The sequence below is a fragment of the Rhinolophus sinicus genome, chromosome 16 (assembly GCF_057876585.1).
Source record: "Rhinolophus sinicus isolate RSI-liver-muscle chromosome 16, RSI-T2T, whole genome shotgun sequence".
Taxonomy (NCBI): domain Eukaryota; kingdom Metazoa; phylum Chordata; class Mammalia; order Chiroptera; family Rhinolophidae; genus Rhinolophus; species Rhinolophus sinicus.
The window spans coordinates 18103856-18117363 of NC_142516.1; the positions used below are offsets into that span (position 1 = coordinate 18103856).

General features: G+C 42.6%; 1 protein-coding gene across 16 annotated transcripts in view; it reads right to left on the minus strand.

The window, feature by feature from the left end:
- ZNF618 (zinc finger protein 618) overlaps window positions 1-13508 on the minus strand; it is a 170140-nt gene that overhangs the window by 10660 nt on the left and 145972 nt on the right. For all 16 annotated transcript variants that reach the window (XM_019754624.3, XM_019754627.3, XM_074330884.2 and 13 more), the window contains one exon: window positions 12542-12619. In XM_019754624.3, coding sequence (XP_019610183.3) covers window positions 12542-12619 — 78 coding nt within the window. The remainder of the gene's footprint in view (window positions 1-12541; window positions 12620-13508) is intronic.

Sequence of the window (13508 nt, forward strand, 5' to 3'; positions counted from 1 at the left end):
ACAATCTCTTATCAAAAGCCCTGGCTTTTTTTATAGAAATTGACAAGTTGATTCTAAAATTCACGTGTAACTAGAAGAGATGCAGAATAGTCAAAACACTCTTGAGAAAGAAGAAAGTTGAAAGGCTCACACTTCCTGATTTCAAAACTACTACAAAACTGCAGTAATCAAGACAGTGTGGTACTAGAGGTACAAGAACAGACCTATGGATAAATGGAATAGAATTCAGAATCCAGAAATAACCCTCACACTTATGGTCAATTGATTTCGACAAGGGTGCCAGGATAATTCAATGGGGGTAAGAATAGTTGTTTCAAAAAATGGTGCTAGGACAACTGTATATCCACATGAAAAAGGACCCCTACCTCACACCACATGTAAAAATCAACTGAAAATGGAATATATGCATAAATGTAAGAGCTAAAACTATAAAACTCTAAAAGAAAATGAGTTAAGTCTTTGTGATCTTGGGTTAGGCAATGGTTTCTTAGCTATCACACCAAAAGCACACACAATAAAAGAAAAAAATAGATAAATGGATTCCATCAGAATTAAAAATTTTTGCTCTTCAAAGGATAGTATCCAGAAAGTAAAAAGGCAACCCAAAGAATGGGAGAAAATATTTGCAAATCATATATCTATAGAGGCCTTGTATCTAGAATATGTAAAGAACACTCATAATTCAATAATAAAAAGACAAAAAAAAAACAATTAAAGAATGGGAAAAGGATCTGAACATTTTTCCAAGGAAGATATTCAGATAGCCAATAAGCACATGAAGAGATGTTGCACATTACTAGTTACCAGGAATATGTAAATCAAAATCACAACGAAATACCACCTCACGTACACAGGATGGCTGAATAAAACAAATCAGATAATAAGTCATCAAGGATGTAGAGAAATCAGACCCCTCATACATGGTTGGTGGGAATGTAAAAATGGTACAGCCACTTTAGGAAACAGTCTGGCAATTCCTCAAATGGTTAAACATAGAGTTACCATATGACCTGGGATTTCGACTCCTAGGTATACACCCATAGAGTTAAAAACATATGTCCACACAAGGACTTGTACTTGAATATTCACAGCAGGTTTATTCATAGTAGCCCCCTGGAGACAATCTAAATGTCTATCAATTGGTGAACAGATTAAATGAATTGTGGTATATTCAAACAATGCTTTACTACTCAGAAATGAAAAGGGGAATTGCCGCTAACACAGAACAACATGGATGCATCTCAAAAGTATGCTAAGTAAAAGAAGTCAGACACAAACGACTAAATGCCATATAATTACATTTATATGAAATTTGCTAAGAGGAAAATTATTGCGAAAGAAAGCACATAGTGGTTGCCAGGGTTGGGGTGAAGGAAGGGACTGGCAGCAAAGAGGCAGGAGAGAAGATTCTGGGTTGATGGTAATGTTATACATTTTGATGGTGATGGTGATTAAATGACTGTATATATTTGTCAAAACCAATCAAAGTGTACTCTTAAAATTGGTGAATTTTATTTCTATAAATTATATCTCAATAAATCCGATTTTTAAATGACTGAAGAGAAACCCATTAAAAGAGTAATAATGGTTAGCTTTCAGGAGTGCATCTATGGCTAATTCTTCACTTCCTTATTTCTCTGCATTTTTCCAATTTCTTCTAAAGAATACATCTTACATTTAAAAAGGAAAAGCACAATTTAAAAATGAAAACCAGGAGCCATTCTTGTTGATTTTCTCCCCTAGAGCACAGGGATTTGTAAGCCCTGGGTTTGAATCTGGCTCTGTCATGGCTATCGGTGTAACCTTGTATACAGAACACTAATTATGAACACAAAATGGACTCTGATAATTCTGACAGCTATGCCAGTCGTGAAGTGACAGTCATGCCAGAGCATCCCGTGAAAGGCGTACCCAGGGAACGCCCTAACCAGGTAACTCCAGACGCAGGGTGGAGTGTGACCATGTGGACGGCTTTCTCAGACTGCAGATGGGTGCACCACACCCAGTCTTGAGCATAAAACCAGAGCTCTCTGACGGCTCGCCGCTCAGGCCTCAACTGACGAGCTGACACTGCACCTGCACTCGTCCCAGACAGAGCCCATGAACCCTCGCCTCCCGACCATTTCACTGAGCCCAGCCTGACGCCTGACCCTACACACCCCAGTGCTATAGGGACTCTTGCTAAACACCAGGCTCTCTCTCTCATCCTTCTTTCGTAACACTGTTCACTATGCCTAACCCTATTGCTTGCAAACCTGTGTGACCCTCCTGTGTGAAACCGCTCTACCTCATCTATTGGAGGCCATCTTCTGGCCAGAGCCTTGATTAATGCCTGTGATTAACTGAGTCAGTAGGACTAGATCCATGGCTTTATTCTAATAAAGTCTGACATTGTGGAAAGATACAAAGGTGTGTGAGATTGCTACTCTGATAGTCATGTCCTGCTCACAACACCTTGAGTTAGACACTTTAACTTTCTGGGCGTCAGTTTCCCCTCCTCCCTCCAAAATGCTGGGGAAGGGCAAGCTGCAGGGTGATTCCCTCATTCTCTGACTTTCCACAGAACTGGGAATACAGATTACCCAACCCAGCAGTAGATAACAATGTCTAGTACTGGTTGATTAAAAACATTTTTTTCTCCACATCTCACAGATACTGCTGTTGAATGGGTGAGGTACTGAGTAAATGCTCTGTGAAAAGAGGCTTGATTTATAGCTTGAGCTGGAAGGTTTACTCGGTGTGGCTATCACTATGTAACACACACACACACACACACACACCTGTAAAGGGCAGGCTATAAAGCTGAATAAATGCTGTCAGGGGGCGGGGGGGAGGGGGGGGGACTGGTGCAGGAAGGAGAAAGCGGTGGTTTCTGGCATAGGATGGAAAAATAGGCTTCTGTTGCTGTCCGGTCTTATCTTAGAATGTGCCACAGCTCTGAATACTTCACATGTCATCTCCAGAACCCACACTCGGCCTGTGGGCAGCCCTGGTTAGCCCACTTTACAGATGAGAAGACTGAAGCCCAGAGAGGTGAAGGGGCTCAATGGGATTAGATATCAGGTGTGGCCATTGCAAAATCCTAAAACTGCAACTGCCAGCCTGTTTGCTGCCTGGGCAAGTCCCCATGCCTCTCTTGGCTATGGTCCTCCTCAATGTACTTTAAAAAGGGACTGGCAGGAATGACCTCTGCGGAGGCTTCGCCTCTGCTAACCCTCCACACCATCTACCTGGCTGAAGAGGGTGGTAGTTAAGAGCACAGGCTCTAGAGTTCACTGAGAGTTGGAATCCTGGTCTGACATTGTGACAGCATAGCCTTGGGCAAGTTACTTAGCCATTTTGTACCTCAATTTCCTTATCTGTAATGTGGAGCTAATATCAGAGTGCTGTTCTGAGGGTTAAATGAGCTAACATGTAAAACTCTCAGAATAAGTCCTGGCATCAAGTAAGAGCTTCAATCATGTTCATAGCTGTGCAACTTTGGGCCAGTGATTATGTTCTCTGAGCCTCAGTTTCTTCATCTGTACAATGGGATGATAATGTCAGCTGGTGAATATAACCACACCTGATACATACTAATTGCTCACTAAATGTTAGCTCTCTTTAGTATTTATTATTACTGTCAAAACACGTTCCTGAACTGCAAAGGCAAGACAGGTTTTCCTACAGCACAGAAAGCAAGTTTATTAGTGGGAATTACCCTGTGCCATTCAGCAGCCTCTTAATGAGATTGGTGTTCTTCGAGGCTGATCCCCCTTATCAACAGCACTGTGAACTGCGCAGATCATGACGCTTAATTTCTCTCTATGGAGTCAATCCTTTAATCCCAACTCAGCCTGGCTGGGATTCAGCCTGGATTTGCACTGGATTGCCTCCTGCATTCTCTGCCAGCACTGGACCAGAACAAAGCAGCCCAAAGCTTTCCGTGGAAAACAAGTCGAGATGCTTGGGGGCAGTGGGGCCACCACAAGGTTCAGCCTTGATTTGCATTTTAATGGCCTCTGCAGAACTGCCTGAGGGATGGGGAAGTACAGGCACCCAGACTCTTCCCTAATTAGCCTCAGCTTCCAGAAGCTGGGAGAGGCACAGGTGGAGGGCTGGGGTTTCAGAGCAGGAGGAGTAGTGAGGGGACTGGGCTGTGAAGGTCTCAGTGCGCTCAGGCAGGGGTCCCTGAGCAGCCTTCTAGCTGCTGTCCCTGCTTCCCATAAAGTCAAGTCTAAATGGCTTTCCCTGGTACAGGATGGTTGATGGCCAAGGTAACTGGGAGTTGAGACACGTGTAGGTAAAACCTTGGTGTGAGGAGGGCAGCTGGAGACAGCAGGTTTATGTGCCTTTGTATTAGACATAGAGATGCTCAGAGAGGGGGACAAAGATGGTGGCCCAAGGTCACAGGGTCTGGAGACACCAGAACGTGGAACTTGAACGTCTTGACTGCCAATCCGATTCTGTCCTGATTTTAATAAGTCCATTAGAAATAAATAATAGGCTCCCCAAAAGATAATGTGAGTTAGTGCCTGCCCTACAACAGATACTCAATAATTAGACGCTGAATGAATGAATGAATGAATGAATGAATGAATGAATGAATGGAGGTCACACTAACAGGGCAGTACCTAGCCTAAAAGAGCCTAGTCTTGTACTACTCTGCACGAGTCAGGTCAGACCTGGAGGATTATATGACAGATTTGAAGATTTGTAAGCCTAAGAGACATACAAGCAATAATAATAATTACAACAGTAGAAATAACAGCCGTGACCATTACTGAACTACCACGTGTCTGGTCCTTTCCTTACAGCATTTCCAATGCCTCCAGAGGATTACTCTGAGGGATGGGTGTCAGGGATCACTAGCTGCCTCCCCCAGGTTCCTGTTTCCCTGTGCGGAGTCTTGGCATTTCTCCTGCCCCTGGAATTTGGGCATTATGACAGGTGTCACTTGTCACCTAAAGAAGGATGAAGTGTGCTTTTCTCCCCGCCCACCAGTCACAGAGGGAGGACTCTGAAGATGCAGGGGAGGATAGGGCCACACAACGCAAGTACTTTGGGTCCCTAAATCACCATGTGGAAGGCCACCCAACCAGGCCACTTGCATTAGGCTGTGATGTGACTGAGAAATAAATGATTATGTTAAACCACTGAGAATTTTAGATTTATCTGTTACAGCAAATAGTGTCTCCTTGACTAAAACAGAAATTAGACCAGAAGTGGGGTGCTACAGTGACAAAAACGTAAAATCGGAGGTATCTGTTTGAAGGGGGGATGGTCTAAAGCAGGGGTGTCCAAACTTTTTTCAACGTTTTTCACCAAGGGCCATATGTGGTAAAATACACAAACAGCCAGGCCACTCACTCGAGGTGAAGTATGTATTGCCTCACCTGGTTTATTTAAGTAAACTAAATATATTATTGGAATTTGCTGCGGGCCAATTAAAAATGGATTGTGGGCCACAGTTTGGACAACCCTGGTCTAGAGTTAGAGAGCTGATACTACAAGCTGGAAAGATGATGGCAAAACAGCTGATAAAAAGGTTATGTGGACAGACTTCATCAAAATGGCGGCGTGAGGTGAGCCTCTATAAAGCTCCCCTGGAATTTACAACTAATCGAACAATAACTCCACAAAGGACTCCCTGCATAGCAGACAGGCAAGATGAAGAGGCCCACTGCTGAATTCACCTAAAGGTGGGCGAATTGCGCGAGCGGGGGAGGAGGGAAGGGAGAAGTACAGAGACAGACGCAGACCAAGCTCAGTGCTCCGAGCTCCCTGCTTCCCGAAACTACCGCAGCTGCGGGAGAGGGAAGAACTCAGATTGCTAGGGCTCCGTTTATGGCCCACAGGGCTGAGGGGGCAGCATATACCATGGCTGAACCCAACGCTCACGGCAGAGACCTCGGAGAAAAGACTGAGGGAAAAAGGCTGAAAACGGTGCTTTAAGCCCTCACTGCCGAGCAGAGAACGGAAGCCTTAGGCACTGAGACTGGCCACCCCCTCCTTACCCTTCCAGAGCTCGCCCCGCCCCCACCTGCCCGGTGCTACAAGCAGAACAGTAGCAGTGTCAGATCTAAAGAACAGAGTATCTGCTGTTCTGAGAACTGTGGACCGCAGACACAGATTCGCAGCCCAACTAGTTCCGGCAAAGGGGAGGGAGCTGTGGAAGCAGGACCGACTGTGGTGGTGGTTGCCGCCATTGCTCTGGGCCACCTCTCACAACTCACCCCGCCCCTGGCCCCACCTATCTGGGCGGATCCCTGCAGGAGTAAACAGAACTGCTGAAACATACGGACTCTGAATCAGGAGCTGGAAGAGCTTTGGAACTTCAAAAGCTCTCCACATACTCACGCGGACAGTGCGCCCTGTGACCCAGGTGAACTATTAACAGAGGAGAAGCCCATCTCCCAGGGAATCCCCCCATTGTGTGAGAAGCTGGAATAGTGCAGAGAAAACATAGCACTACTGTGTGAGAGAGGAAAAAAAGACTGCAGTCGGAAAGAAAATAAAACATTCTACCAATAAGTACTGGAAAGCAAAAGAAAGACCTCTTCCTATCAACCTGTTGCAGAAGTCACTCCTGTAGATGTCTAGGAAGAGAAATAATAAATCAGTAATTGCCATGAATAACCAAGGCAACAAGACAGCTCAGAAAGAAAGTGAAAAGTCTCCAGAAAAAGAACTTAAAGATATGGAAATATGTGACTTAAATGACAGAGAATTCAAGATTGCAGTTCTGAAAAAACTCAACAAGACGCAAGAAAACACAGAAAGGCAGTTTAATGAACTCAGAAACACAATCAAAGAACAACATGAGCATTTTATGAAAGAGATTGAAATTTTAAAAAAGAACCAAATAGAATTTCTGGAGATTAAGAGCTCAATAGAAGAAATTAAGAATGAAATAACCATCTTAGATAGTAGAGTTGATCAGATGGAGGAAAGAATCAGTGACATCGAAGATAGAAACCTGGAAATTACACAGATGGAAGAAGAAAGAGACTTGAGACTTAAAATAAATGAAAGAACTCTATAAGAACTTTCTGACTCCATCAGAAAGAGCAATATAACAATAATGGGCATACCAGAAGGAGAAGAAAGAGAGAAGGGAACAGAGAATATATTCAAACAAATTGTGATGAGAACTTCCCAAACTTGTGGACAGAACTGGATCCTCGAATCCAAGAAGCAAATAGAACACCTAATTACCTCAATCCCAACAGGCCTTCTCCAAGGCACATTGTGTTGAAGCTGTCTAAAATCAACGACAAAGAAAGAATCCTCAAGGCAGCCAGGGAAAAGAAGATGGTAACCTACAAAGGAAAGCCCATTAGATTATCATCAGATTTTTCAGCAGAAACTCTACAAGCCAGGAAGGAGTGGAACCAAATATTCAAACTACTACTGAAAGAGAGAAATTATGAGCCAAGAATAATATATCCAGCAAAGATATCCTTTAGATATGAAGGAGGAATAAAGACCTTTCCAGACATACAGAAGCTGAGGGAATTTTCTAATACACGACCAGCACTACAAGAAATACTAAAGGAGGCTATTCGACCACCATCAACAGGGACAATTTGTGGCAACCAAAACTTAAAAAGGGGGAGAGTAAAGGCCTGAACCGGAATATGGGAATGGAGAAAGTAAGCGTGCTGAAGAAAATGGAATACTCTAAATATCAAACTTTCTTTATATAAACTTAAGGATAACCACTCAAAAAAAATCCAGAACTGAAATATATACCATAATAAAAGAAGAAACAGAGGGAACACCATAGAATACCACCACATAGAAATAATAGACAACAACAAAAAGGCAAAGAAACAATTGAGACACAGCCTTACCAGAAAACTAAAGACAGAATGACAGGAAATCCTCATATATCAATAATCACCCTAAATGTAAATGGACTGAACTCACCAATGAAAAGGCACAGAGTAGCAGATTGGATCAAAAAACTAAACCCAACCATATGCTGCCTCCAAGACACACATCTCAGCTACAAGGACAAGCATAGACTCAAAGTGAAAGGGTGGAAATTGACATTCCAAGCAAATGGTACCCAGAGAAAATCAGGTGTAGCCATAATGATATCAGATGAAACAGACTTCAGGGTGAGAAAGATAACAAGAGACAAAGATGGACATTTCATAATGGTAAAGGGGACTATACAACAAGAAGACATAACAGTCATCAATATTTATGCCCCCAATCAGGGAGCACCGAAATATACCAAGCAACTACTAACAGAACTAAAGGGAGAAATTGACCAAAACACAATTATACTGGGGGACTTAAATACATCATTGACAGCTATGGATAGATCATCCAAACAGAAAATAAATAACGAAATAGCAGCCCTAAATGACACATTAGATGAAATGGACATAATTGACATATATAGAGCACTTCATCCTAAAACATCAGACTATACATTCTTTCCTAGTGTACATGGAACATTCTCAAGGATAGACCATATATTGGGACATAAAATCAGCCTCAGCAAATTTAAGAAGACTGAAATCATACCAAGCATATTCTCTGATCACAAGGCTTTGAAATTGGATATCAACTGCAAAAAGAAAGCAGGAAAAAACACAAATACATGGAGATTAAACAACATACTTTTAAAGAACGACTGGGTCAAAGAAGAAATTAGAGGAAAGATCAAATGATACATAGAAACAAATGATAATGAAAATACATCCTACCAAAATTTTGGGGATGCAGCGAAAGCAGTTTTAAGAGGGAAATTTATATCAATACAGGTCTATCTCAAGAAACAAGAAAAATCCCAAATAAATAACTTCATGTTACACCTTAAAGAACTAGAAAAAGAACAAGTGAAACCCCAGGTCAGCAGAAGAAAGGAAGTAACAAAAATCAGAGCAGAACTAAATGAAATAGAGAACAAAAAGACAATAGAAAAAATTAATGTGACAAAGAACTGGTTCTTTGAAAAGATTAACAAAATTGACAAACCCTTGGCTAGACTCACTAAGATAAAAAGAGAGAAGACACACTAATTAACAAAATCAGAAATGAAAAAGGGGAAGTTATCACGAACATCACAGAAATACAAAAGATCATCCAAGAATACTATGAAGGACTATATGCCACCAAATTCAATAACCTAGAAGAAATGGACAAGTTCTTAGAAACATATAGCCTTCCAAGGCTGAACCATGAAGAACTGGAAAATCTAAATAGACCGATCACCAGTAACGAAACTAAATCAGTCATCCAAAACCTTCCCAAAAGCAAAAGTCCGGGACCAGATGGCTTCATTAATGAATTCTACCACACCTTCAAAGAGGATCTAATACCAATCCTGCTCAAACTCTTCCAAAAAATTGGAGACAGTACTCCCTAACTCATTTTATGAGGCCAACATTACCCTGATACCAAAACCTGGTAAGGACAACACACAAAAAGAAAACAACAGACCAATATCTCTGATGAATACAGATGCAAAAATCCTAAACAAAATTCTAGCAAATCGAATACAACAATGCATTAAAAAGATTATTCATCACGACCAAGTGGGGTTCATCCCCGGGGCACAAGGATGGTTCAACATCCGCAAATCCATCAATGTGTTACATCACATAAACAAAATAAAGGACAAAAATCATATGATTATATCAATTGATGCAGAAAAAGCATTTGACAAGATACAACATCCATTTATGATTAAAACACTTAATAAAATAGGTATAGAAGGAAAATACCTTAACATAATAAAGGCCATATATGACAAGCCCTCAGCTAATCTCATAATTAATGGTGAAAAACTGAAGCCCTTTGCTCTACGTTCAGGAACATGACAGGGCTGTCCCCTATCACCTCTGCTTTTCAACATAGTGTTGGAAGTCCTTGCCAGAGCAATCAGGCAAGAGGAAGAAATAAAAGGCATCCAAATTGGGAATGAAGAAGTTAAATTATTACTCTTTGCAGATGACATGATGCTATATATAGAAAACCCTAAAGACTCCACCAAAAAGCTATTAGAAACAATCAACGAATACAGTAAAGTTGCTGGCTACAAAATCAACGTAAAAAAGTCCATTGCATCCCTATATAGTAACAATGAAATCTCAGAAAAAGAAATACAAAAAACAATTCCTTTTGCAATTGCAGCAAAAAGAATAAAATACCTAGGAATAAACTTAACCAAGGATGTGAAGGACCTATATGCTGAAAACTGTAAGACATTTTTGAAAGAAATTGAAGAAGACACAAAGAAATGGAAAGACATTCCGTGCTCATGGATTGGAAGAATCAACATAGTTAAAATGGCCATATTACCCAAAGCAATATACAGATTTAATGCAATCCCCATCAAAATCCCAATGGCATTTTTAAAAGAAATAGAACAAAAAATCATCAGATTTGTTTGGAACCACAAAAGACCCCGAATAGCCAGAGCAATCTTAAGAAAAAAGAACAATACTGGAGGTATCACATCCCCTGACTTTAGCTTGTACTACAGGTTACAATAATCAAAACAGCATGGTATTGGCAGGAAAACAGACACATAGACCAATGGAATAGAATTGAGAACCCAGAAATAAAACCACATAACTATGGACAGATAATTTTTGACAAAAAAGCAAAAAACATACAATGGAGAAAAGACAGACTCTTCAATAAATTGTGCTGGCAGAATCGGATAGCCACGTGCAAAAGAATGAAACTGGACTGCTATCTGTCACCATGTACCAAAATTAATTCAAAATGGATCAAAGACTTAAGCATAGGACCTGACACAATAAACTGCATAGAAGAAAACATAGGTACTAAACTTATGGACCTTGGGTTCAAAGAGCATTTTATGAATTTGACTGCAAAGGCAATGGAAGTAAAAGCTAAAATAAACGAGTGGGACTATATGAAACTTAAAAGCTTCTGCACAGCAAAAGAAATCATTGACAAAATAAAGAGGCCACCAACTGAATGGGAGATTTTTGCAAACAGTGCCTCTGATAAGGGGCTAATACCCAAACTATACAAGGAACTCATGAAACTCAACAACAAAACAACAAACAACCCAATTGAAAAATGGGCAGAGGACCTGAAGAGACATTTCTGCAAAGAGGACATACAAATGGCAAATAGACATATGAAAAAATGCTCAACACCACTAATCATCAGAGAAATGCAAATAAAAACCACAATGAGATATCACCTCACCCCAGTCAGAATGGCTATCATCAACAAGACACATAGTAACAAGTGTTGGAGAGGCTGTGGAGAAAAAGGAACCCTCATACACTGTTGGTGGGAATGCAGACTGGTGCAGCCGCTATGGAAGGCAGTGTGGTGGTTCCTCAAAAAATTACGAACAGAGTTACCATATGACCCAGCAATCCCTCTCCTGGGTATCTACCCAAAAAATCTGAAAACATTTATCAATAAAGACACGTGTGCTCCAATGTTCATTGCAGCTTTGTTTACAGTGGCCAAGACATGGAAACAACCAAAATGTCCTTCGATAGATGAATGGAATACTAATCGGTGGTAAGAAAAGATGATATAGGAACATTTGTGACAACATGGATGGATGTTGAGAGTATAATGCTAAGCAAAATAAGTCAGACAGAAAAAGCAGAGAACAATGTGATTTCACTGATATGTGGTATATAAACCAAAAACAACGAAAGAACAAGACAAACAAATGAGAAACAAAAACTCACAGACACAGACAATAGTTTAGTGGTTACCAGAGGGTAAGGGAGGTGGGGGATGGGAGATGAGGGTAAGGGGGTCAAATATATGGTGATGGAAGGAGAACTGACTCTGGGTGGTGAACACGCAGTGGGATTTATGGATGATGTGGTGCAAAGTTGTGCACCTGAGATCTATGTGGTTTTACTAACAATTGTCACCCTAATAAATTAAAAAAAAAAAAAAAAGGTTATGTGGACAGCAGACGCCTAGCCTGCAGCTCCACAGCAGTGGTTGTCAAAGTACAGTCCCAGGCAAATCCTAGGCCACACCCTAGACCTACAGAATCTGAAATTCAGGGTGGGGCTTTAACCAGCCCTCCTGATGACTGACACCTGCTTACGTTTACAGATAGCTGCTTTGTGGGACAGTGTCACAATGAACGGGACTCTGCTGAAATGGGGCTTAAGCCCAGGCTGCCAGGGCTGATGCCTCCCTACTTCCATCTCCTGCCTCTGCTCACCCTTATAAAACCACACTCAATTTCCACCTTGATGTTTCTTTTCTGGTCAGCTCCTATTTGGCCGTTAGGCTCAGCACAGGAGCCACAACCTTCTAGAAACCTTCTTCAGCTCCATGCCCACTCTCTGTGCTCCCACCGAGCCTGCTGTCTCCCCAGAGCACAGACCTCTCCCCGCATAATGTAATTGATTGACTAGGGCTCCCTGAGGGCAGGTCCCATGTCCTGTGACCATTTCCTGGGAAAGAATGGCCTCCTCTGTGGGGGTCTCAGGCTGGCTCTGCCATCTCTGCCTTTTGCAGGGTCTGAGGAACGGGAAAGGGGAGGGCTGCAGCATCCCCGGTGGGCCACTCAGCCCCTTACCTGCATGGGACTGCATGTGCTCCAACAGGTTGTTGTAGAACTGGAACTGGATTCCACAGGCGCCACAGGTATAAGGTTCTAAGGGGAAGAACGAAGCAGTCGTTTCAGGGGTGGAGCGAAACCGAACACCTTTCTGCTGAGCTTCGGGCAGATATGGAACTGGGAACCCAAACACGCACTGGGACTCTGGGCCCAGCCTGTCTGTCCCCATCACTAACTAACGTGGGAGAGGCTGGGGGGAGGAAGGAGCGATGGAGAGAGGAAGACGTGCAGATAAAGAGACCATCTAATGCATCAGGCAGCTATTTATTGAGTGCTTACTGTGTGCCAGGCACTGTTCTGGGCACTGGGGAAGGGCTGGGGGAAGACAGCACTAATGGACCAGGAGCTCTCTTAGGCAGAGACCGCGTCTTATTGGTGCCACAGCCCATCTCTCTGCCTGTGGAAGCACACGACGTCACTGTTTGCTGAGTGAACAAATGAATGACTGTATGAATGAATCAAAAACAAGGCAACAGACACAGAGGGCAGGAAAGGGAAGGGAAGAAGAAACAAGAGATCAGGGTGAAAAAAACAGAGAAAGCCATAGAAAAGCAAGAGAAACGTGGATAAGGTGCAGAAAGGGAAGAGGCGAGAGAGGGAGGGTGGGAGGAAAGGGATGATGAGAACATAGTAGGAACGGGAACGAGGCTGCCCATGGACCTTTATCTTCCATCTCCGTGTTCCCAGCACTCAAGTCAGTGCCTGGCATAGAGATGAGGGAGGAAGCAGAAGGGGTGCAAAGGAGAATAAGGAAAAGAGAGGAGGAAGACGGCTGACACTGGGTGGGAAGAGGTCCTGAGGCTACCACAGTGAGCAGGAATGGGGACGTCTGTACTCTCGCCAGGGCTGGGGGTGAGCAGAGGCAGGCTGCCCATGGTCAGGGCTCATTCCCATCCCGCGTCCAAACTCCTCCACCCGCCTGTGG